Source organism: Euprymna scolopes, chromosome 23 (assembly GCF_053919585.1).
Source record: "Euprymna scolopes isolate OS-2025 chromosome 23, ASM5391958v1, whole genome shotgun sequence".
Taxonomy (NCBI): Eukaryota; Metazoa; Mollusca; class Cephalopoda; order Sepiida; family Sepiolidae; genus Euprymna; species Euprymna scolopes.
Genome location: NC_136504.1, coordinates 74,035,952 through 74,063,903, shown reverse-complemented (window position 1 = coordinate 74,063,903; position 27,952 = coordinate 74,035,952). Strand labels below are relative to the sequence as shown.

The following is a 27,952-nucleotide window of genomic DNA, read 5'->3' as shown; positions in this document are numbered from 1 at the left end:
TGGAACAATGTAAGGAATGTCAATCAATTAACCCTGCATCGGCTAGACACAAAAAGGAGAATTGCATGTTGAAGAAAATTGGTGGTGATTAGCTACTGATATAATGCATTATCAACATGAACCATATTTAAATTTGATTGACTGTGGGCCTGGGAGAGTAGCAATATGGTGGAAAATCAGAAATTAAATAGCAGAAGAGGTGAAGGGAGTTGTCGAGGAGGTGTTTAGGGAAAGGGGCCGAGTAGAAGAGGTGTTGTTGGATAATGATATGTCGTCCCACTCGGCACCTTTTACAGACTTATGTTCAAAGTGGAACGTTAGGCGATATTTTAGGCTATTGTGAAAATAGCACCCAAAATGAGAACAGTAACCAAAGTAATAAAAATTCATAAATTTAAATTAAAATCTTTTGTAGAAAAGTTTGAAATCCAAAAATAAGGATTAAAAATTAATCAGAATTTTTGTTTAGCTAAAAAATAGATTAATCTCTATTATATAAAAGGAACTTAGTTCTATAGACTTGGAAATGGCTGGGCGGATTATTTGAAATTTAACACGAAGGTACTTAATGTGTCTGGCAGTGTTCTTACACAGGTTTTGTACAGGAATGCATCTAATAAGTATTGAAAATAGATAATCGAAATAATCCGCTTAAAGAAGGAAGCTGGATTTTGACACAGTTAACACTTTTATGCAATCTACCATCATTGCATTTGAGAAGATTTATCACCACACAAGCAGAAAGGCCACCCTATTAAAGCAACTGCAGAGTCTTTTTATAAGGCAGGGGCGCATTCGAAATGAATGTTTCTGTTTCTTTTTAGAGCACAATTAACGATAATATTTCATTTTTGTATGTTCAATTTGAATCCAAATGAGTATGTAAAAACTAATTTTATAAAATCAACAGATTCTTTGATAAGACAGGGGCGCGTTCGAAATGAATGTTTCTGTTTAGAGCACAATTGAACCATGATATTTGAGTTTTGTATTTTTAACTTTAAATGAGGCTATTATTTACAAATCATTTCATAAACTCAACAGTAGATGCTCTACACTGCAATTTAGACTACAATATATTGTGGACTAAATCACCGCAGGGAGGCATGTGAAGCTTCCTCCCGGTACACTGTGGGAGTAGACAGGGTCCCTAACTAGAGCAGGCAATCAATCGATTGGATGAAAAAATTGGGCGATTTCACTGATTTCGATGACAATAAAAGTATAAATAGGGTTGAACATTTGTCGATCATCATTCAATGCTGGACAATGTCAGATCTCCCTGCTAGTATGAAATAGAAAAAGATTAAAACCCTCGAAAAATATATAATTAAAAATTATGCTTGCTTGAAAATTAAAAGAAAATTATCATAAAAGAATTGTTGAAATAGCATCGTTTTCAAGGTTGTGATACTTAATTTTGATGATTTTTATTTTTTGTGGCAGGAAAATAAAAAAAAATGAAAACTTTTTAAAGTTTGCCTATACATAGATTATAATTGTGTAAAATTCTGTTTTATTTTAAAACGGTTATAATTAATAAACTTTAATTAATAATAATATAAACAAAGATTAATTGAAAAATATTAAGGAAAGGAATATGAACATATCTTTTTGTTTTATCATTCTTTTATATTTATCCAATTCCTCAAAATGAATATTCTTTAAAATAAAACCTACCAGTGCTAGTTGTGAACTTGCATCTGAGAAATTCCACATTGTGTTATAAGCATAATAAGTTGGAAACCAAACTTCATCATTTTTGAAAATTCCAATAATATTCAAGGCTTTCAGCATTTTCATAGAAACATCTGCAATAGAAGGACAAAAGATCAAACTTTAATTTTCAGTTAAAAAATATTGAATTTGAATACAACAAAACTAATCTAAACATGCATGAAATTAATGTTAAATTTCTTTTTGAATAAATTAAATATCTTTTGACAGTAAAAATTATAAACAAAAAAGAATCATAGACTTGAATACAGTGCATATATGTTAATTTACAATAGCCTCCTAAGTAGATCTTATAATAATAATAATAATAATAATAATAATAATAATAATAATAATAATAATAATATATATATATATATATATATATATATATATATATATATATATATATATACTAGCAAAAGTACCCGTCGTTCAAAAACAGCCTACAGAACATGGACTCTGATTTATGAAAGTATCATACTTTCATAAAGGTTATGAACAGGAAGGGTTGTAAAGAGATATCTTTGAATTTGGGGGTATCAAAACCAAAGCAAAATATGATGAAAGTAAAAATAAAATAGATAAACCCCATAATTTATTATACCATACCTATTCACACTGAAACACTTATCACAATATTCTGTGGATCTATATTAAAAAAATTTGTTAAACTTTGTGACATATTTCCATGCTATGGAGGTCAGGCGCGAACGAACACCCCATAATTTTATTATGCACTATTTCTTCAAACTGACACATGATTATCAAAGTATACTTATGCAGATAGATATGAAAAGTCTTTATTAAATTTTGTGCTAATTTCCATTATATGAAGGCCAGGCACAAACGCAGACCACACAATTTTATTATACCATTATTTAAGTTAAAACATACTTATAAAAGTATTATTATGTACATCTATATCAAAAACACTTGTAAACTTTTTTTTTTCATTTTTAAATTTTTCATTTCCATACTTTGTGGACCAGGTGCATACGCAAACCCCACAATTTTAATGAATCATCATTATAGCAGATCAAACATACCAATTCCTGTGTCTCGATACATCTTCTATCATTATATATGATCAGTTTTCTATAATAGTCAACCATATAGAAGCCTATTCGTGGCCAGACACACATACACAGGCGTTCAGCTTTATATTATATATATATATATATATATATATATATATATATATATATATATATATATATATATAGATTACATATATATTATATTATATATATTATATATATAATATATATATAATATATATATAATATATAATATATATATGATATATAATATATACATAATATATATAATATATAACATATACATAATATATATAAAATATATGTAATATATATAATATAAAATATATATATAATATATAATGTATATATAATATATATAATATATAATGTATACATATAATATATATAATATATAATGTATATATATAATATATAAATATATAATGTATATATATAATATATATAATATATAATGTATATATATAATATATAAATATATAATGTATATATATAATATATATAATATATAATGTATATATATAATATATAAATATATAATGTATATATATAATATATATAATATATAATGTATATATATAATATATAAATATATAATGTATATATATAATATATAATGTATATATATAACATGTAAATATATAATGTATATATATATAATATATATAATGTACTAGCTGTACCCTGCCACGCGTTGCAGTGGCTCAATTTGGTGTAATAGAAAAATTTAATAAAAAGAGAAAATGCATGTTTCTTATATTAGTACAGCAATCCACTGCAAAAAGTGAAAAAGAAGGCGAAAATGAAAAAAAATGGTACTCTTGCAGAATTTGATCTGGATCCTCGGGAGTTTCTGTCAATCATTCATGGTTTGGACTTGAATAACAATCAGTGGATGAAGCCGAACGTAGCAAAAATGTTGAAACGCTAAATTTTTTTTTTGTTGTTGTTGTTTTACAAACATGTGAGTTAGTAATTAATATTTGGTTGATGGTGGGGGAGGGGGGTTACTATACACAGATTCGAAAAAGTTGTCCAAAAACAAATAAATGAAAACAAAGGTAAGGTAAGTTACGTTTCTACCAAATTGGATAATTGTTTAGTGTTTTTATGTAATGTAAAATGCTTAATCGGCTCAAAAAACAGAAATGGTCGTGGACTCTGTTGAATACGTTAAGTTTGGGAAAGTAAGTTGAAAACTAAAAACTATGCAAAACAGTGTCTGAAACTCACCGAATATATGTTTCCATGACATAGGCTGGCATAATCGGTGGGTTTCTGACAGTATTTTGTATAGTTTTTTTAGTTTTAACTCATTTTCTCTAACTTAAAGTAATCAACAGTGTCCACCACCATTTGTAGCTTTCAAATACCCCGATAAACACTGTTTTTCGAGCCGACTAAACGTTACATTAAATGAAAAGGGTTTGTATTACTAAACACAGATACAAAGAAGTTGTCAAAAAATAAATATATAACAAATAAATGTTATCAAAGGCAAGAAAAGTAAGTGTTCTACCTAACTGGATAAGATTTTAGTGTTTTTATGTAATGTATAATTGGTTCAAAAACATTCAATGTTTATCGGTATATCTGAAAAATACAAATGGCGGCAGACTGTATCGAACACGTTAAGGTTGGGGAAATTTTGGGAAAATGAGTTTAAACTAAAAAACTATACAAAATACTTTAAGGAACTCACTCAATATATGTTACCATGACGTAGGCTGGCATATAATCGGTGGTGTCATACTTTTGCTCGATACAGGTGACGACTTTTAAAAGTCCCTTTTAGTGATTACCTGGTTTGAGGATATTTGTACAACTAAACGGCAAATCTGCTCCAAAAAATCCGGTATTATTTTACTTTAAGGCCCGTTTCACGTTCATATATAACGAAATATTTTATTGTAGATTTCGGTGTGCTAAAAACGAATCTGCAAACCGTTTCCATAGCAAAAAGAAAGTTTTCATGATATTCATGAAATTACTTTTTCGAAAAGTGGGTGATCACTTTTCAATGTAAATTTAACTTAGAATGAGCACCTACTTTCTGGCCACCTAGGAGAGCGGAATTTTTCTGTGTTTCTTAGCTAAAAAGTTTTTTGTTTGATTTCTTTTGCATGGTAATAACCCCTGAACTCTGGGACTATTTTCCATTTCACAGCCGTAGCCTTCGTTTACGCTATGTGTGAGCATAAACGAAAGCTGTTTAGCCAATAAACATGGGAAAAAATCCCCCCTCTCTCAGGTGGCTAGAAAGTGGGTGCTCATTTTAAGTTAAATTTACATGGAAAAGTGATCGCCACTTTTTCGAAAAAGTAATTTCTTCATATCATAAAAACTATTTTTTTGCGACGGAAACGGTTTGCAGATTCGTTTTTAGCACACCAAAATCTACAAAAAAAATGTTGTTATTTACGAACGTGAGACACACGGCCCTTAATGGAAAATTATATCAAAAATCCGGGGGAAAATAGTTTTCAATAAAAACAGCAAATGAATTCGATAGAAAAAAAATGGATGCTATTTTTTTTTTCTTTTTTCTGTGTGTTTCTTGGCTAAAAAGTTTTTTGTTTGATTTCTTTTGCATGGTATTAACCCCTGAACTCTGGGACTATTTTCCATTTCACAGACGTAGCCTTTGTTTATATGCTATGCGTGAGCAAAAACGAAAACTGTTAAATATGCATTCGCGTACCAAACTGCCTTGTCAAAAAACCTTTAAGCCAATAAACACGAAAATAAATAACCCTTCCTCAGGTGGCCAGAAAGTGGGTGCTTATTTTAAGTTAAATTTACATGGAAAAGTGATCACCCACTTTTCGAAAAAAAAATTTCTTCAGACCATGAAAACTATTTTGGTACTCCTTGGGCGTTGAGTTCCATGGCGACCCGCAGCATTATTTAATGGTCGTTCCCTTAGTACCCCTCCCTAGTCAAGGCTAACGCATGCGCATGTAACATTTTTTATTTATTTACTTACGTGGTGGAGTTTCTATACTGATAGGTTTTTTGAAATTTTTTCACTGGATTATTATTGATTGAACACTAACCAGATTATGAAAAAAAATTGAAAAAAAAAAATCATTTCAACATTTGAAAGGGGTACTCACGTAAATCGGTCACTCATTTTTTTTTTTTTTCTAAATACGGAAGTGTCTTCAGGAGATATAAAATGGTCGCATGTTGACGAAGCAATGTATCGGGAGGCGTACAGGATGAATGGTAAATTTTTAGATTAGGTCCACCTCCTCAATTTTCTTTTAAATGACGACTTGAAATGGTTTTCGACTATGATGAATACGAAAATCGCATTAAAATTTTGCAGAAATAAGTAGTTATCAAGATATAAAAAGTTGTATTATGCATTGTAATCTTTGGCAGCCATCTTTTTTACGTGCGTGTATTTGTTTATGGTGCATGTGAACGTAAAGAGAAAGCCGCCGAAGAATACAATGCATAATGCAACTATTTATTTCCGCAAAATTTCAATGCGATTTGCGTGTTCAGCATACTCGGAAACCTATAAATGTCGTCATTGAAAGGAAAATAGTGGAGGTGGACCTAATCTAAAAAAATACCAAATTATTAAACATTTCTCCAGCATGTTAGTGAAATCTATAATACTTTAAAACAAATTTAAAAATAAACAAGAGTTTTGAAAAAAAAACAAAAAACTCACCTTTCATAAAAACAATTTAAAAAAACAAAAAAAGAACACCCACAAACTGACTTTTAACTAAATAAGTAAAAAAAAAAAACATTTTTAAAACTCGAAACTTTATTTTCATAAAAACAATAAAAAAAGTCATGTTCAATCTATTTTTTTTTCTTTGAGAAACAAATATATTTCTGACTTACAAATGCGGTAGAGGCTCATATTATTTTTACTTTCTATGGTTTTGATATACCGCGTTTTTATTGCTTACAAAATGGGTAACTGATTTATCAGAACGTTGTAACTAAAAAGTGAGCACCACTTTCAAATGTCGAAATAATGATTTCGTTTTAATATTTTTTTTTTAATAATCTGTTTAATTAGTGTCCAATCAATAATAATCCAGTGAAAAAAAATTCCAAAAACCTGTAAGTATAGAAATTAAGCATGGGAGTGATGGTTGTACAACGTCGCCTTTCGCACTTTTACAAACATTATTTACGTTAACTCTTTTCATAAATAATTTAAAAAAAAAAGTAACTAAACTAAAATTGATAATTTGTCACGTGTACAAACATTTATTTATTTACGTAGGCTTAACTCTTTTCATGAATAAGAAAAGTTTTACGCTTTAAGAATAATAAAAGGAAAAAGTTACTGAACATTTATAAAAGGAAAAAATAATTTCTCACGTACTTACTTCTTTTCATGAAGGCCAGAGGAATAGTTGGCCGAAAAATCGTGAAACAACAACTAATAAAGATGAGAATAATAGTCCACAATAAATAAAAATGGTGCTAATGCAGAGAGCGAACCGCGCTATTTTTTAAATCATATTTCCACGTTTAATTAAAGTTTTACGATATGTTTTTTTTTTTTATTCAATTGTAAGGTTAAAGTACAGAATAGGTACAAAACATCCTCCTCTCTCCATGTTAAGAATGACTTTTTAAATAATAACATTATTTCAGCACGGATCACTCTCTGCATGAGTATCATAAAAATTAATACAAATAATACTTATCTCAATAAGTGAAAGGCTCATTTCTACCGGAAATAAAATGGCGATAATCTCGCAGTTACGAAAAATATTTTTTATTTAATTTAATATTTTTATAAATCGCAATGTTAAATTATTTTAATAACATGCAAACATTCCTTGACTTTAAAAATTGAATTTCTGAAAATTTCAATTAAATTGGTAACGTAGAAATATGATTTTATTCGCTTTTAACGAACCAAACATTACATTTTTATATATATAGATATATATAATATATAAATATATCATGTATATGATATATATATATATATATATATATATATATAACATAATATATATATGTATAATATATATAATATGTATACATCTATGATATAAAGCTGAATGTCTGTGTGTGTATGTGTTTGTCTGGTCATGAATAGGCTCCTATATGGTTGACTATTTAAAAAAAACTGATTGCATATAATGATAGAAACTGTATCGAGACACAGGAATGGGTATGTTTGATCTGGCAGAACAGTGGTTTATTAAAATTGTGAGGTATGCGTTCGCGCCTGGTCCACAAAGTATGGAAATAAAAAATTTAAAAATTAAAAGAAAAACGTTTATAAGTGTTTCGGATATAGATGTTCATAAGAATACTTGGATAAGTATGTTTTAACTTAAATAGAGATGTTATAATAAAATTGTGTAGTCTGCGTTCGCGCCTGGCCTCCATAGAATGGACATAGGCACAAACTTTAATAAAGACTTTTCATATCTATCTGTGTAAGTATACTTTAATAATTATGTTTCAGTTTGAAGAAATATGGTATAATAAAATTATGGGGTGTTCGTTTGCATCTGACCTCCATAGAATGGAAATATGTCACAAAGTTTAACAAGGTTTTTTAATATAGATCCACAGAATATTGTGATAAGTGTTTCAGTGTGAACAGGTATGGTATAATAAATTATGTGGTTCATCTATTTTATTTTTACATTCATCATATTTTGCTTTGGTTTTGATACCTCCAAATTCAACCCTTCCTTTTCATAACCTATCATACTTTCATAAATCAGAGTCCATTTTCTGTAGGCTGTTTTTGAACCCAGTCAACGACGGGTACTTTTGCTAGTATATATATATATATATATATATATATATATATATATATATATATATATATATATATAGATAGATATATATATCACAAATAAAGGACACCCTCCCTCCAGCAATTACCAACAAAGAGGCAAAAAGAACCCTTCACAAAATTATCAGGATAGACAAAATCCTAGGACTCCTTGTAGCAAATGTGGAGGACCTCATGGGTACAATGCATGTCAGTTCCAAAGGAAAATAACATGTGATCTAAAAAGAATCACAAAAAAACTAAAAGTTTTTGTTTGAAGGAATGCAACAAGCTTATTCGGGACTGATTGTATTCAGGAATTTGAATTATGAGTGATTTTTGTCACAAAGTTGAAAACCTAATGGCCGAAGCCGACAAACTCAAAAAAAGGATCTTAAAAATCTTTCCCAAGTGTTTTCTCTGAAAAGCTTTGATGTTGCACAAAAATAAAGGCGAGATTCGAATTGCTGGATTAAGCAAAACCAATATTAAAAAGGCCATGGAGCGTACCATTCACTCTGAGGGAAAAAAATTGAAGAAGAATTGGAAAGACTAGTTAACACTGGGATTTTGACCCCAATTAACTATAGTGAATGGGCAGCCTCCACCGTATACATGTAAAAAATCAGGGTATATGCGGACTTCTCGACTGGATTGAATGTGGCACTCAAACACCATCACTGCCTACTACCAGACCCAGATGAAATATTCGCTAAGTAAAATGGTGGAAAATTTTCTTCCAAAATAGATTTAAGCGAGGCATACCTACAAATACCAGTAGAGGAAGATAGATCCAAACTTTTGTGTATCTCAACGCACAAAGGACTTTATAAATTCAATTTGGTATAAAAGTAGCACCTTAAATTTTCCAACAGGTAATCAAAACTTTGCTAAGTGGGTCGGATTTTGCAATAGGCTATCTGGACGATATTCTTACATGTAGTCAAAATGTTGAACAACATAGAGATGATGTATTTCAAGTGTTTGACAGAATAAAAGAATACAAATTTTTTTTGGAACGAATTAAATATTTGGGTCATATCATAGATAAGGACGAGAGGAAACCCGATCTAGACAGGTCCACAGCTATAAAAGACATGCCAGAACTTCATAATGTAACTACATTGCAGGGTTTTTTAGGGTTCGCAAACTATTATCAAACGTTCATTAAGAACATGCATGAATTGCGTGCACCATTGAATGTACTTTTAAAAAAGGACAAAAAATGGGACTTGACACCTGAGTGCCAGGCAGCGTTTAAGAAATTAAAAGATGTATTAATGTCAGATTTATCCCTAACTCATTTCAATCCGAAACAAGAGATTATTGTCACAACTGACGCAAGTTCTTATGGGATCGGGGCGTGCATTCTACACAAGATGCCTGATGGGTCCACTAAGCTGATCGCCCATGTGTCAAGAACTTTACTTCCTGCCAAGAAGAATTACTCCCAAATCGAAAAGGAAGCACTGGGAAACATATTCGGCGTTACAAACTCCCACCGATTTTTACACGGTCGTAAATTTAAATTACAAACTTACCATAAGTCGCTTATAACCATGTTTGGCTCTAAAAAAGGTCTGCCAACTTACACAGCCAACAGACTGCAAAGATGGGAGACCATTCTACTGAATTACGATTTCAGTATGGAATTTCTTACATCTGCGAAGTTAAGTCATGCAGATAGATTGTTGCGATTAATCTTGAAATCAAGGGAACCGCTAGAAGACACAATAATAGCGTCACTACAAAGTGAAAAGGACTATACACAAATACTATGTAATACGATCAAAGAACTACCAGTCACTTTGGAAGATATAATAAGGAAGGCTGAAGAAGATAGTTTCATCAAAGAAATGAAACAAAAAATTAAATCAGATGAATCGGTGGCGGAAGGTTATTCTATGTGCAATGAGGTACTGTTGTACTGAGAAAGAGTAGTAATCCCAGCTACACTACAAAAGAAAATTCTAAAGAATTTTCATACGGGGCACCCTGGGGCTATGCGAATGAAGAGCCTCATGAGGTCCTACGTTAACTGGAAGAGTATGGACACTGATATAGAAGGCATGGTAAATTCATGTAAGGGATGTGCATTGGCTGCAAAAGCGCCCCCAATACAATTTAGCCCGTGGCCTAAAGCGGACCACCCATGGCAAAGAATACACATAGATTACGCAGGCCCACTGGATGGAAACTATTATTTAATAGTGGTAGACAGTTTTTCAAAATGGCCTGAGGAATTTCGATGTAAAAGTCCAACGACTGATTTTACAATCGGTGCTCTTCACGAATTGTATGCTAGGTTTGGTGTGGTTGATTGTCTAGTGTCAGACAATGGCACACAATTCACTTGAACAGATTTTAAAAGTTTCTGCGGGGATTTCCAGGTTAACCCCATAATGATGCTAATCTATTATCCCCGATCGAACGGCCAGGCAGAGCGGGTTTGTAGAGCCCTGAAGAAGGCTAAAGGAATGCCCTGAGAAACGTCGCTACAACAATTTTGACAAGTTTACTGAATTACACCAAATGAAAACACAAAGATGTCACCGGCAGAGTTAATGTTCGCAAGGAAAATTAGGCCGGTCTTTGAGGAACTTTGGCCAAAACAGATGAAACCGCCAAATACTATAGTTCCTAAAAAAGAGGTATTTACCTGGTGAAAAGGAAAATTTCCAGATACACAAAAATAATAGTATGATCCGGGAACTAGGAAAGGTCCAGAAAAGGATCAGGCACATGGTCTAAATTATTGAAGGTCCAAGATTTACGCACCATTTAAACCAAATTCGGAAACATGTAACAGATGACGAAAGAGAACCTCCTGCTGAACAAGAAGAAGTAAGAAACCAGATATATGACACATTAGACTTGGTAACACAAAAAGCAGCTGGACAACGCCGGTCTTCCAGGAAAAGGAAAATAACCAACCCGAAAGAGATCAACCCCCTGGAAAAAGGGCTATACGATCATCCCAGGGGAATAAAAAAGCTCAGGAGGGGGGGGTGAGTTACAAATAAACCCTATTTGAGAACTAAGTGGAATCAACCAGTCATATGAATACCACTGGTTTCCGCGACTAAATGGTCAATCGCATGCTATGAACACGTTTCTCTCATACCACTTAAGTGGCTCCCGTATTCTTTATGATAAATACATATATTTTCAAAACACTTTACACTATTGTGGTTTCTTTCGTTTGTAACCCCTAGCAAGGGTCTACAACAATATATACATATATATATACACATATATATATATATATGTACACACACACACACATATATATATATATACCCATATATATATATATATATATATATATATATATATATATATATATATATATATACAAATACGAGCAAATAGTTAATAAAAAATAATTTATTTATAATTTTTTATTTTATATTTTATTTTTATTTATTAATTAATTTATTTATGTTTTCCATTTAGTGTCTTTTAATAACTCTTGCTGACATTTTCTTAAGTAATTACCTGTACATTTCAGTTGATCTCTTTTTTGCCCTATGTTTTTTGCACATTTTAATGTCATTTTGCCTGTGTCATTTTGACATTTGCTTTTCTATTTTATATTTAATTCTATCACCATTTAATCTTTTTTTTTCTCTTCTTCTTCACTGATTTTTCTTAATTACACTTTATCTTGGCAGCCGTGTTAAACGCATATCTTATTTTTCTTTTATTAATATTATTGGAATTTGTTCCCCTTTTCCTTGTACATATTTGTGAATTATTCAATGGATTTCGGCCTTTTGGATTATTTTGGAGAATCTTCCAATTAGGCGATTTCCTTGGATTTTACTTGTGCGAATGGAAATTTAATTAACTTTCTGGGATTTACATTTTAAAATTTTACTGTCATTGGATATTTTACCTTTCACCAGACTATCCATTCACGTGAAATTACCTTTTTCTTCACCATATTCCCTCTGCTTCACATTTTGTTATCAAGTAAGATCTTTGATTTACTTGCAGTTTCATCAAATACCTTTGTATGCAAAATCCGATCCTGCATTTTGCTAATTCCTACTCTCTGATGAGAAGGAAAGTATTTCTTCGAAACTCCACGGATTAAGGACTATCCACTTATTAAGTGTTTCCTTTTCAGATTAAATATGTTTTTAACTGTTTTTCAAAGTGTTTTTTATCACGTTTTATTAACTATTTGCTCTTATTATAAGCTCACTCTCCTACTAGATTTTATCGAGCAACTACATCTGGTTGAGATTACTTTATAAATATTAATTCTTTAATATTTATAATATACTTTAGTTTTACAATCTTAGATCCTTTTGGTAAACATAATTGTAATTTTTATTTTATTTTTATATATACAAATATATATATATATATACATACAAATACATATATATCCATATATATATATATATATATATATATATATATATATATATATATACATACACATCTATATATGCACATACATACATATATATCTATACATGTAGATATATATCTCCATCTATATATACATATATATGTATACATATATGTATATATATATATATATATATAGAAACATGTATACATATATATATGTATATTTATAGAAACATATATTTACATATATATCTACATATATATACATACATATATATCTACATATATATACATACATATATATCTACATATATATATACATCTATATCTACATATATATATGCATATATATCTACATATATATATACATCTATATCTACATATATATACATATATATCTACATATATATATACATATATATACACATCTATATCTATGCACATATATATCTACATATATATATATATATATACATCTATATATACATATATATCTATACACATATATATATATATACATATATATCTATAAATATCTTTGGCCTTCGGGCCGGGATCAAAGTGTAGCATCTGTTCCGCCAGATACTGCAGCAAAGACCCTATGTGGGGGCGACCCCACAGATAAGACCTTGGTCAATGTAGGGGAAACCCTTCATACCCATTGTCACTATCCAGCTCCCCTACTCCCCGGGGAGTTGGTCCCCATTTCCCCTTCACTCCTCACATTAAAAATCGGCCTTGTGCCTAATTTGCTTGGTGGGGGAGCAAATAAATACCATCTGTTCTCTCAGTTACGAAACTTTCCACCACCGGGCTTTCGGGCTAGCTTAAGGTGTTTTTTCATACTAACCTTTGTTAGCAAGGACCGACCCCCTCTTTTGGGGAGTCAGGACCTAGAGGACCGACTCCACATTTGTGGGAGCTAGGACCCGGAAACCGATTCCCTCTTTTGGGAGACTGGAATCTTGGGACCAACACCACTATCGCTAGTAGTTGAGACCTTCTTTTTTCATTTTTTGTTTTTTGCATGTTGTTTTTCTTCGTTTCGGTCTTACTTCTCGAGACTGGGATGGTCTACTTTCTCACCACTTAATTGCCTGAGCAGCACCAGCCAGCCCCAAACTTTGTCTATTTTCGCCGCTCTCACAGTGGATCGAGCAGACAGGGTTCTCTTTCTCGCTTCCGTTGGGGTAGTTAGTGGGTAGGGTGACGTGGGGTAGGGCGGGTGTTTCGTTTTTGCTCCCCTCTGTGGGCAGAAATGTCTATCCCCTCTCTCTCTTAATTGCGACGCGGCACTCTAACCCGCTAGCACCTACTGCGTCTTTCTTTTCTGCTCTCCCCCCTCGCGGGGGGATTTGAGCTGCTAACCCGACATCCCCGTGAGGGGAGGTCAAAAACACTAATTTCTTCTGAGTCCGCTCCTCCCCCTCCACCCCCTCCATTCCCCTGGGTTTTCTTTTCTCCAATCCGCTACACTTTGGTCCGCGTCAGCGGCCAGGGCTACCGCCACGATGCCAGGCAGGAGGGGTACGTCACCCCAAATGCGCAACATCACCCCCGCAGACGACTCCCCATGTGAGGGAGCCAATGCATCTCCCGGCAAGACGGCGCCAGAAGACAAGGTAGGGCCCCAGCGCACGGCGACCTTGTAAACAGATGAAGGGGTAGTGCCGCAGCCCGCGGCGACCCCTGGAAAACCACCTGCCACTGCTGCTCCCCACAAGGGCAGCCCGTCGAAATACACAGCTGCCGGAAAAACTGCAGGGGGAAAAGCAACGGAAGCTGCACCTACAGCATCCCAAGTCCCCCAACAAGTGGACGGGTCTGCGAGACCATTGTCACCGGCTCCCCAAGAGGGCAACTCCCCCTCACCTGAAGAGACAGAGGAAAACAGCGCAGTGGAAAAAACAGAGGAGCTAGTCAATGCAACCCTAGCCTCTCTAAAAGCGCTGTTTGAGGAGGAAACCATGATCCCACCCCGCAGCACTCCCCAAGAGGGCAATGACGGGTAGAGGAAAACCCAGGTGGAGGTAAACGCATCGACCAGTTCCAACAAACGCAAACTGGTAGCAGCGTCACCCCCCACCTCTGCGACTGCAAAAGCCGCTGCTGGGAACACATCCCCGAAAGAGAATGCCACCCAGCAGAAGAAGAAGCAGAAGGGGAACGACCCGGAAAGCAGAGAAAGCCAGCACACGATGGCATGTGCGGACTGGCCAACTCTGACTGGTGAAGGTCAAACCTCTGGCACCGCGAGCCCAAGAACAGTCACTGAGCAGCCAACAGCCTCGCCTACGACTCCTGTCCCTGGACCAGCAGACACCCAACCGGGGGGAGGATCAGCATGGGGTCCTAAAGAGCAGCAGAACAGGATGAAGCCAGAGGACTACAAGGAGCTCTTCGACTCCAAGTACAGACAATACACGGAGGGGAACACCATCCAACCTCTCCCGGGGCAAGTCGAAGGCTTGAAGAAGAGGGTCCTCTCCTTCATCACCTCGGACACGAAGACGAGGGGTCTGACGGGTGTCAACAAGGACACCATGCTGAAACTTCTGTTGGAGCAGAACATTCCAGCCAGTTACGTCTGCAGACGGAGCTACGCGCAATGGGATGTGCTGCTTCCCACCCCCGAAGCTGCCGACAAACTGTCCAGGACCACACACCAGAGCAGGAACATCAAGCTGCAGCCGGTGTACCTTAACAAGAGGAGAGCAATCGTCTCCACCTTGAATGTCCCCTGTTACATGGAAGCAAACCAGCTGGGAGCCATCCTCAGCCAGTACGGAGACGTTGAGGAGGTATCACCAGTCCGCGGTCCAAGGAACATCATGACCGGAGACTACAAGATTCAGATGGTCCTGGACAAGGCCAGCTTCTATGGAATCCCGGCAACACTCAAGTTTGGGGACTGGACCCTTTCGCTAATAGTGGAAGGGAGAAAGCCCCACTGCTGGCAATGCCAACAACAGGGGCACATGGCCAAAGACTGCCCCAAAAAGGCCAGGAATCCACCCAAGACAACGGGCAAAGAAGCAGCACCAGTCAAAGCCTCAGCTCTCGCTCCGACCACAAGCCTCCCAGAAGCACATGCGGGTTCGGTGACGGTCACTAAAAAAGGGAAGACACCCCAACAGTCATCCTTACAGACAGTGACCAGAGACCAACCCGAAAAAAAAAGAGGCCATGGACACACAGGCACCCCCCTCCTCAAACAAGAGGAAATTACAAGAGTGAGGAGGAGGTAGTACTGAGGAAGAGGAGGTAGCGACAGTACCGGCGAAACTGAGCGCCACAGAAATCAGGAGGGCCAAAAGGAGGAAGAGCAGGAAGATACGCGCCGAGGCCCTACCCCTACTGAGAAAGACAATACAACAGACTCACAAGTTGAGCCCCCCCGTCACCCCACTACCTCAGCAGCCCGAGCAACTACCCCCCTCCCCAGATCTCGCCAAGGCCCCCAGAAGCCCTTCACCACCCCCATCGTGTGAAGAACCACCCCAGCAAGGAACTGTGCCAACTACCCCCACTCCATCCCCCTCCCCTCTCTCCCAACCCAAAGGCCCCCCCTTCCCCAACAACGGCGGTTTGCACAGAGCGAACCAAAAAACTACCGTTCCTGCCAGGAGGTAGAATATGCGAGCTAGACCCCGCACCAAACAATACCGGACCTCAAAGGACAGCAAAAGGTCCGGTATAACAAGCTGAGGGGTCTCGCCTACGTTGATGGCGACAGCGTAGCGGACCCAACAAAGTTCAAGGACGCTCCCATGTTGACCACTTTTGTTAGGGTCAACAAGGATGCTAGGACTCAAGCCCTCTGGGCTATGATCAAGGCAGCAAAGAATGCGATCCCAGGCCAGCAGCTGATGGACAAGGACCATCCGTCACTGAACAATTTTTTCTTTAAGTGCGAGGGCAGAGTCCCTGTGTATATACACCCCTCATTCTACAGGGCACTTAAACTAACCTTTCCCCTGGACGTGGGAGGTGTGGCCAAGGACGGAGTACCCTTAGCAGACTTACTTACCGGCAGCCTCGGCCAGGCCTGCCACGTCCTCACTGCCAAGGATTTCAGACCCGTCTGTGACACTGAATAAGGTAAGTGAACATGGCTTTGAACTTGGCTACATTGAATGTGAGGGGCATCAGGTGTCGAAGCAAGGCCTCGCGCATTGTGAGAGACTTGGTGTCCCTTAAGGTAGATATTGCCGCTATCCAGGAGACCCACTTTATTTGTGACGAGGATAGTCAGGTGCTGGTGAACGATTACGATGTTTACTCAGCATATGGCAATACTTATAGTCGTGGAATCTCCTTGTTAGTGAGTCGCACTCTGTCAGCGTCGGTGAATGTTGTTCACGCAGGTGAGGACGGGCGGCTAGTTGTTGTTGATGTTGCTGTTAATAGTAGTGTTTTTCGGATTGTCGCTGTTTATGCTCCCAATTCTGCTGTAGAGAGGGCATCCTTTTTTCGACGGTTGGAGGGCTTCTTAATGGATCCGGAACGGTTAGTTCTAATGGGTGATTGGAATGCAATCTTGATCCCAAAATAGATAAGGTCGGGGGGACTAGTGGGTCGGTGCGGTGTGACAGCACTCTTTTCGACCTGATGATCTCGTCGACAGATTCCGTCTGGATCATCCAGGGCGGGAGATGAGGACGTGGCATCCTGGAACGCCTTCCCATCCAAGTACTTACTTGGATCGGATGTTAGTTAGAAGAGGCGACGTAGACTTTCTATCATGCCCCACGTTCCACTTGTTAGGACACTCGGACCATAAACTCGTTATGGCCCGTTTGAACTTAAGTGCTAGGCCTAAACTAGCCGGATACTGGAAGTTCAACAGCACCTTGTTGGAGTTGGAGGACTACCGGTTGAAGGTTACAGAATTAATTCAGCGGGCTTTAGTGGGGGAGGTTACAGGGAGTAAGTGGTGGGTTAGTCTTAAAGCCAAAATTAGGCGCTTCTCTGTCCAATACAGCCAACGCCTCGCGTTAGATAAGGCTAAGGCAAAGAAGCGCTTAGAGGATAAGCTGACCCGGGCGGTGGAGGGGGGGGACCCCCTAGAGGTAGCACTAGCTAAACAAGACCTCAGCCGCTTGGCTAGCGAGCGGTATGAAGGTCAAGTAGTTAGGGCTAGATTAATGAAAGTTTCCAACGAGGCTGTGAATGTTGAAGCTGTTGAGCGTAAGGCTGCTTTAAGGCACGGTTCGGACGGGTACATTCGTAAAGTACATAACCTGGAAGGACACGCCCTAGTTTCGACTCGGGAGATCTGCGAGGGGTTTCGGGAGCATCTATCGGAGCACTTCACCCAACTACCCGGACTCAGAGTCGAGGAGTTTGGCAGCTATTTGGCTGACTCGCCCCGCCTCATCGCGGCTCGGTCGGCTAGCTGTGATGGTCTTGTTACTGAACATGAGGTCATTACTGCGTTGAAGCAGGTTGGCTACAACAAATCCCCAGGGCTTGATGGTTTACCCTACGAGTTCTACTTGAGGCTGTCGCCCATGTTGGTCCCTATTATCAAGGATATGTTCAACCATTGGTTTGTTCAGGGTTCCATCCCTGGATAGGTGACCAAGGGAGTGATCACATTGCTGAGGAAAGGTCAACGGCATGGTGGGGTGGAAAATTTTGACGAATTTAGGCCCTTGACTCTGCTAAACACAGAGTTAAAGATTTTGGCAAAGATTCTTGCGAATCGTTTGCAGGTTGTCATCACTGACCTGATCGAACCGGACCAGACTTATGCTGTAAAGGGGAGATCGATTCAAGACAATTTGCATTTGATACGCTCGATCATAGAGGGGACAGAAGACGACGCCGAAGCCGCGCTGATCAGTTTAGATCAGTCCAAGGCATTCGATAGGGTCGACCATCGGTTCCTGGGAGCTGTGCTAGAGGCCGCCGGATTTAACACGGACTTCCGCAAGTGGATCTTTGTCCTGTATGATAGGCCGACGGTAGCGGTGCAGATCAACGGTAAGCTGTCGGAGTCATTCGCTGTCTCTCGGTCGGTGCGTCAGGGTTGTCCGCTGTCGCCTCTGTTGTACGTCCTGGCGTTGGAACCCCTCCTTCGCAAGTTAAGGGACGAGGCGGCTACACCAGTCCTGCGCGGAATAGCCCTCCCTGGAGGCACACGAGCCAGGGTTTCCGCGTTCGCTGATGACGTCACCGTGTTCGTGTCTTGCCACACGGACGTTCAAGCGATGGTTGAGGCACTCGCTCGATACGAAGAAGTCACAGGGGCCATCTTCAACCGCAGCAAGTCTGTCGGCCTGTGGTTGGGGGTCTGGACTGGGGTAAACTCGCTTCCAGGAATTTTCAGTTGGACCGATGGACTGGTCCATATTCTCAGTGTCTGGTTTGGACCGGGATTTCAGCTGGAAAAGAATTGGTCGGAAGTATATGGCAAGGTCAAATCGTGGGTGAAGACTTGGATTGAAAGGAAATTGTCCTTGAAGGGTCGGGCGGAGGCGTGTGCTACATACGTCTTTCCGCTCATCCTTTACCGGTTGTCTGTACTTCCTCTCCCTGCAGAACGACTAATCCACTTGCAAGGGCGCCTCGATTCACTATTGTGGAACGATGATAAGCATTATGTCTGCAGAGAGGTCTGTGTCCAGAGGCCGAGCGAGGGAGGCCTGGGTCAGCCCAGTCTCTTGTGTCATAGAAATGCCGAGAGATTGGCTTTCCTGGGTCGTTCGCTTGAAGAAGACGCTCCTTGGGTCCCTGTGGTTGAGAACTCGTTTCCCAATCTCAAACCCAACCCCTCGGTAGAAGGTTGTTGTAGACCGAGGGGGGAGTCTAAGTTCTTCTCCGAATGCCGGACCGCTCTTAGAGCTTTGCCGGGGACCAGTGTCCTCAATCAGCCAAGAAAGAAACTATATCGGGAATTAGTGGAGGGGACTGCGAAGGATCCACTTTGTAGACAGATGGGATGGTCGATAGAGGTTGTCCGTTCTCATTGGAGTTGGGCGCCGGGACTGGAGATTCTGAACAACTCGGAATTTCCCCTCACCTGGCGACTGGTCCGTAGCGCATTGCCCCTTCTCGACGAATTCTGCCGGTATAAAGAAAATACGAGCGGCTTCTGTCCACGCTGTGACGAACGCGAGCCCGAAATGATTGGGCATGCGTTTTTTAGTTGCAGCTGGATCCAGCCCTTATTGGAGTACGTCGAGGGGGTAACGGCTCGCATCAATGCCGAATGTCCGCTTGATCTCGACGAAGGTTTTTTTGTGTACAACATGGAGCCGCCGTTCCCCAGGGAGGAAAGAATGGTTGTCCTGGCGATCCTGGCAGTAGCGCGCATGGTGATTTGGATCACGCGCCTCAAGTTGGTCCGCGAAGGGACATCTGTTCCGGATCAGGATCTGATCGCTTACTTTAAACATTTGCTTAAAGTAAAGATCAGATGCGATTGGAGGAGGTTGCCTAGAGTGGAATTTGACAAGAGGTGGGTGCACAGCACTAGTTTGTGCATCCGTCGAGGAGCCAAGTTTCAATACGTGTTCCCTCCTTAAGCATGACACGGGCGGTGCTGGGGCCTTCGGAACCCATCCCGCTTAGGTTCTAGCTAAGAAAAACTTAAGAAGACTCTTGACTGGTGGTACAAATGAGATCCTGTTCCTGATTTTATTTTTTGGTACTAGAGAACCTCTGAGTCTGCCCATCCCCTTTGTGCCACATCCTTGCTTTTTCAACATCCCCGGTCACTCCTCTACTCAGAGGTCACCTTCCAACCCCCCTCCACCCGTTGCTTTGTTTTCTCCCACTGCCATTAAGATATTTTCCCCAATCCCCATTAGGGATCGCCCTGCTTGTTTTCGGTTCCCCGGAAAACAGTGGGGGGTCTAGTCACCTAGATTAGTACAGGGAGGTCTCAATAACAACCCAGTAGGATTTATTTTTTGTTTTTGATAAGAACACTTTTAATTAGTTTTCCCCTCTCCACGAGCAATCCTTTTCTTAATTCAAAAACTTTTTTTATTTACCAATGAAATTGAACTTTATTTTTTCACACATGCACACACACACACAAAATTAATATTTAGAAAAAAAAAAAAAAAAATGCATACACAAACACACAGACAACTGTTTTTTAAATTGTAAATATGGTTTTGATTCTTAAACGCTGGGGATTTATTAGTTAGTTTAAGATCCATAGAGTGAATGAGGTATTTTGGTAAATGTTGCCAGTCAAGAGTAAGACTCCAAAGTCTACATTTATTACTTTTTAATCACTTTAGTCACAAAGACCCTGAACCCTTCCCCTCCCCAATTTCTTGAAGGGCCTTGTGCCTAATTTTGTTGTTTGAAAATGTTTTTTTTACTTAATTGTATTTTCAAAATTTTAAAAGCAATAAAATATATAAACAAGATCAAAGTGTAGTATCTGTTCCGGCAGATGCTGCACTTAAGATAATTTGTACCAGTCAATGGAGGGGAAACCCTCTATACTGGGACAATTATTATTTTTGGTAACCAGAGTGACCCCTTTTAGGGGAGCTGGTTTTTACCTCACATTAAAAACGGCCTTGTGCCTAATTTGCTCAGTGGGGGAGCAAATAAACACCATCTGTTCTTCAGATGCTGCACTTCTATTTCTTGTTCTCTTTCGGTGGAGGAGAAATCCTTCACGACTGAGACAATTTTTATTTTTGTACCTTTTCTCCACGTTAAAAAACGACCCTGGTGTCTAACTCTGTCCCGTGGGGAGGCATAGTAAATAGGTACATTTATATACACATCTATATATATATCTATACAGATACATATATATACACATCTATATACATACAGATATATACATATATATATATCTATACAGATACATATATATATACACACATCTATACAGATACATATATATACACATCTATACAGATACATATATATATATATACAGATATATACATATATATATACATACAGATATATACATATATATATATATATACAGATATATACATATATATATATATACATACAGATATATACATATATATATACATACAGATATATACATATATATGTATACACACACATATATATATATATATATATATATATATATATAAATATCTTTAAATACACATGAGCTGTGAAATAGTACTGTATGCGGATGACTATGATGCTCCTCATCCTGAATTGGACATATTGAGAAGTGATATATGAATTACCATTAGCGTATAAACAATCGAACTTAGGTAGTTTGGACGATGTCAAAACGTCGTTAAACTCACGACTCACTCAGCAGCTACCGATAGTGTAGTGGTTTGGAGCCTTGACTGTCGTACAGACGGTCGGGTCTCAATCTTGGCTTGAGGTAATTGTCTGTCTAGCCGCACTAATGAGCTGTGGAACTGCGAAACAGTACTGTATGTGGATGACTATACATATATATACATTTATATACACATATAAAGACATGTATATATACATATATACACATATATATACATATATATACACATATATATACACAGATGTATATATATATATGCATATATATAAATACATATATATACAAATACAAACATATACATATATATACCTTTAGACATTTTTGCTGACGACACTACCATCTATGGTAGCACATCTAAGACAGTAAATGACCAAGTTCTCTCCGATTCTCTCTCCTCTGATCTTGATCACGTTGTACAATGGGGAAAGGAGTGGCTGGTTACTTTTAATGCATCTAAAACCAAGCTTCTTTCTTTACATCATCAACGTTCTGATCCCCATCTGGCATCAATTAAAATGAATGGCTCTCGTCTTGGGGAGGCCTCAAGTTTTGACAGGCTTCTGGGCTTGACCGTTACTCCTGATCTTAAATGGAATACGTATATCAAATCTGTTGCCAAGGCCGCTGAAAAAATGGTCAGATCCTTCTATCGATCCAGTAGATATCTCACTGCTGATGCTATTCTCTATCTATGTAAGAGCCAGATACGTCCAAGGATGGAATACTGTTGCCACATATGGGCAGGAGCTGCTAGAAAAGACTTGTCCTGCCTTGATAGGGTTCAAAATAGACTTCGTAGCCTCGTAGATGTCCTTTTCTCTTCCCTGCAACCTCTATCTCACAGAAGAGATGTTGCGAGTTTGTCTCTGCTTTATGGTTATTTTCATGGAAAGTGTTTGACTGAGCTTCAATCTATGGTCCCCCCTCGCCAAACTTTCACAAGAAACACTAGACTAGCTGAAAACATTATTAATAATTTTCCCCACTCTTTATCTGTGCCTAAACCTAAACATAGATTTCATGATCAAAGCTTCTTTCTTAGAACTGCACGCCTGTGGAATTGTCTTCCATTTTCCTGCTTTCCAGCTGTCTATAATATGGTTGTCTTCAAGTCCAACGTGAACAAGTTTCTGATGAGCCGTTCCACTTAAGTTAACAAATTTACCGAACTTCCATTACTATCGATTACTATATTGTCCTTTTGACTCTCTACACTCTTTAACCCTTATCCTTGAGTGGCCTATCGGCCTTGATAAGTGGTGATGCGTATGTAAAAAAAAAACATACACATATAGACACTTAAACATACACATATACATATATACACATATGTATATATATATATATATATAAAAATATACATATATACATATAAACATATATACACATATACATAGACATATATATATAAACATATATGTATACATATGTCCTGATTTTCTTGGGGGTACAAAACTTTATTAAGGCAATCATGAAGGGAAGACGTATTCCTTCGGAATTCATTTTATATAAAAAAAAAAGACTGGAGAAAAGGAAAATGGACTAAAAAATAAAAGTAAGAAAATCGAAAAATAAAAAATCAAAACGAGTCAATTGACATGTTTCGCCCTCCCTCATAAAATTTGGAATCGAAGGATTTATTTTTTAGTAATTTGTTTTCCTTAATGATAAAATCTAAAAAAAGAGACGGGAGCAACAGCAATCGTATGGGGATGAATTTTAGAGGCTGATCACGTTCAAACCCAACAAACAGTCCATTTGCTTACAAAGGGAAGGCTTCCTAAAGCGAACGTGAACAGTCTCCAAGACTTTTAGATGATATATGGAGTGAGTTCGACTCAATACGGAGAAAGAGTCAATGCTGAAGTTTGTTGCACAATCCCGCTATTTAATAAAGTGTTCCGTTATAGCGGATCCATATGTGTTGTTTACAGTGGCGGTAGGTAGGAATGTTCCATTCCTGATTTTGCTCGGTACATGTTGTTGTATGTTACTACCAATTTTAAAGACGTTCGACCTACGTTGTCGGCACCGCAACCACATTTAAACGAATAAGTGACATTACTAATATGATGAGGGGGTAAAACATCTTTTTATTGGAAGCTATTAATAGTTTTGTATTATACACAACACGAACATTTGAAGCAAAATAACATCCTTCAACAGTTGAACTAATTTGTTTGATAAATTTTTAACTTATTTTCCCCAACCACCGCAATCGAATATAAACTGGACATTTATCGACCATATTGGGTTTTGTTTGTAAAAAATCCGCTCTTTTCCTTTTAATGGTGATTTCAATTACATCTAAAGGGTACCCATTGTTGGACAAAGCATCTGTAATTGTATTTAATTCCTCATCCAATTTTTCTGGCGAGCAGATCATTAGGGCACGAGGTCTTAATGTCCACATTAAATTATATTTGTGCTTGTTAGGGCAGAATGAATCCCAGCGTGTATACACATCGGTGAATGTTGGTTAAGGCGGAATAATATTCACTTTCATATACTTTAACGCCAGATGCCTAATGTTTGCCTCCTAATTACTATCAAATAGGCAAAACATGTTGTTTACATATCTAAAATAGACAAATGGTTTTATGGGTCCAGACATTAATTTTTCTTCATGGAATCCTACAAAAATGTTGGCCAATATGGGCCCATCGACACACCATCAATTTGCCTGTACATTACATCATTAAAGACAAATTCAACGGATTAGTTCTACAAATACATCTCCAGGAACGGAAGGTGTTGGACTTTGGCTGCGATATAAAAAGTCAGCACAAAAATAAATTGCTGATATCATAGGAACACATAAATTTATTTGTACTCGTTGATTTTTGCATGCAGTCCGCGAAATGAAATGAACCTTTCAGATGGTATTTACTATAATAATACATATATATACAGATACACACATATATATATACATATATGCATAAAAAAAAATACATATATACATGTGCATATATATACATATACATGAATATATATACATATTTATTCATTTATATACATACAAACACGTATTCATATATATATATATATATATATATATATACATATATATACATATATATGTGCCCATATGTAGATTTATATATACACACATATATATCCATATATATATACCCATGTAGATATATATATACATATATATATACAGCTATATATACATATATACGTATATATATATACATACATCAAAATATACATATACACACATATATATACGAATATACATACATATACATACATATAAATATACACATACATATATATATAGAGATATAAAGACATATATATAGATATACATACATATATAGATATACATACATATATATAGGAATAAATATAAATATAGACTTATATATAGATATATATACATATATATATATACATATATATACATACAAATACACATATATACATATGCATACATATATATAGATACAAATACACATACATATATATACATACATATACATACATATATATACATATACATACATATATATACACATGTATATATACATATATATATACATATAAATATATATATAAATACATATATACACACACATATATACACATACATATATACACATACATATATATACATCTATATATATACACATATATATAAATATATATATATACACATATATATACAAACATATATATTCATATATGTGTATACATACATATACACATATATATACATACATATATATACATACATACATATATATATATTCATATATGTGCATATATACATATATACATTAATATACATACATATATATATATATACATACATATATATATACATACATATATAGATATACATACATATATATATAGATATACATATATACAGTGATGATCATATTTATTGGCACGGTAAAATAAAAGTTAAATTTTGTCTAATAAATTCTAAAAAAGGGATTAAATTAAAGAAAATAACAAAGTATATTATGTATTTTTAACTGGCCTTTCCGATGCAGCAATCGGATTTTAGAAAAAAATAAATAACAAAGGAACAACAAACATAATTGCAAAAAACCCTTGTTCAAAATTATTGGCACGATTTATTTAATAATCAATTGTATAGCCTTTGGCCTTGATTACCTTCCTCAGTCGCTTTTCATAGTTTACAACCAAGTTGTTGCACTCTTCAGTAGTAATTTTAGCCCACTCTTCCTGACAATAATCCTCCAATTGAATAAGATTCTTAGGCTTCCTTTGCATTACCCTCAATTTTAATGTTCTCCATAAATTTTCAATTGGATTAAGGTCTGGGCTTTGTGATGGCCACTCCAAAACATTAATATGATTGTCCTCAAGCCATTTCTTAGTCAGTTTAGCCGAATGCTTTGGGTCATTATCTTGCATGAACCACCAACGACGACCAAGTGAGAGCTCTTTAGCAGAGTCTTTCAGGTTTTCATCCAATATTTTAACATAATCTTCCTTTTTTATGCTACCTGTGACCTTAACAAGTCGCCCTGGTCCAGAGGCAGCAAAGGATCCCCAAAACATCAAACTGCCTCCACCGTGCTTCACTGTGGGTATGGTGTTCTTAGGCAGGAAAGCTTCGCCAGATTTTCTGTAAATATAAGACACTTTATTATGGCCAAATAACTCTATTTTCGTTTCGTCAGTCCATACAACACGTTTCCAGAATGCAACATCTTTATCAATATGACGTTTTGCAAAGGCTAGCCTTGCTTTCAGGTGCATAGGCTTCAATAAGGGAGTCTTTCTCGGACGACATGCTTTTAAACCAGCTCTCTTCAAAACTCTACCAACTGTATGTCGAGATACATTCACTCCAGAGGTGCTCTGTTCATCAACAATCTCCCCAACAGAGATCCTTGGGTTTTGTTTTACTTGTCGAACAATTTTCCATTCATCTCTTGGGGAAAGAATCCTTTTTCTCCCTCTACCCTCTAAACTCATAACGTGGCCTTGCGATTTGAACTTGTTTATTATGGCTCTAACAGTGGATTTGGGAAGGTTTAGCTTCTTTGAAATCTTATCATAGCCCTCCCCATTGGTATGGCATGCTACAACAAGCTTCCTGACGTCTTCGCTGTGTTCCTTAGTTTTAACCATGGCGATTGAAAATTATAATTTAGTCACTTATAATAGTTTAAATAAATCGCTATCTAAAAATTATCTGAAAAAAATTATTCACTGAATTAGCGTTAAACAAGCATAATATGGCTATAAAAAAGTTCAGAAAGCACGTAAACCGGAAATTGATTGATATTATACTGATACTAAAAGAAAAACAAAGCCGTGCCAATAATTTTGAACAAGGGTTTTTTGCAATTATGTTTGTTGTTCCTTTGTTATTTATTTTTTCTAAAATCCGATTGCTGCATCGGAAAGGCCAGTTAAAAATACATAATATACTTTGTTATTTTCTTTAATTTAATCCCTTTTTTAGAATTTATTAGACAAAATTTAACTTTTATTTTACCGTGCCAATAAATATGATCATCACTGTATATATATATATATATAGATATACATATATATATATATATAGATATACATACATATATATACATACATATATATACACACGTATATATATACATACATATATACATATATATGTATAAATATATATACACATACATACATGTACATACATATAAAGATACATATATATATATACATATAGTACATATTATGATTGCAACGTCTTGTCGGACGAGTGCCACTCCCTCAGACACTTAATGTCCATGAGCCCAAAAATGA

At 36.5% G+C, this 27,952-nt stretch overlaps 1 protein-coding gene across 5 annotated transcripts in view; it reads right to left on the bottom strand.

The window, feature by feature from the left end:
* The window catches only part of LOC145246009 (uncharacterized), a 747,004-nt gene that overhangs the window by 486,832 nt on the left and 232,220 nt on the right, over positions 1-27,952 (bottom strand). For all 5 annotated transcript variants that reach the window (XM_080107815.1, XM_080107816.1, XM_080107817.1 and 2 more), the window contains one exon: positions 1,681-1,811. In XM_080107815.1, the coding sequence (XP_079963941.1) occupies positions 1,681-1,811 (131 nt within the window). The remainder of the gene's footprint in view (positions 1-1,680; positions 1,812-27,952) is intronic.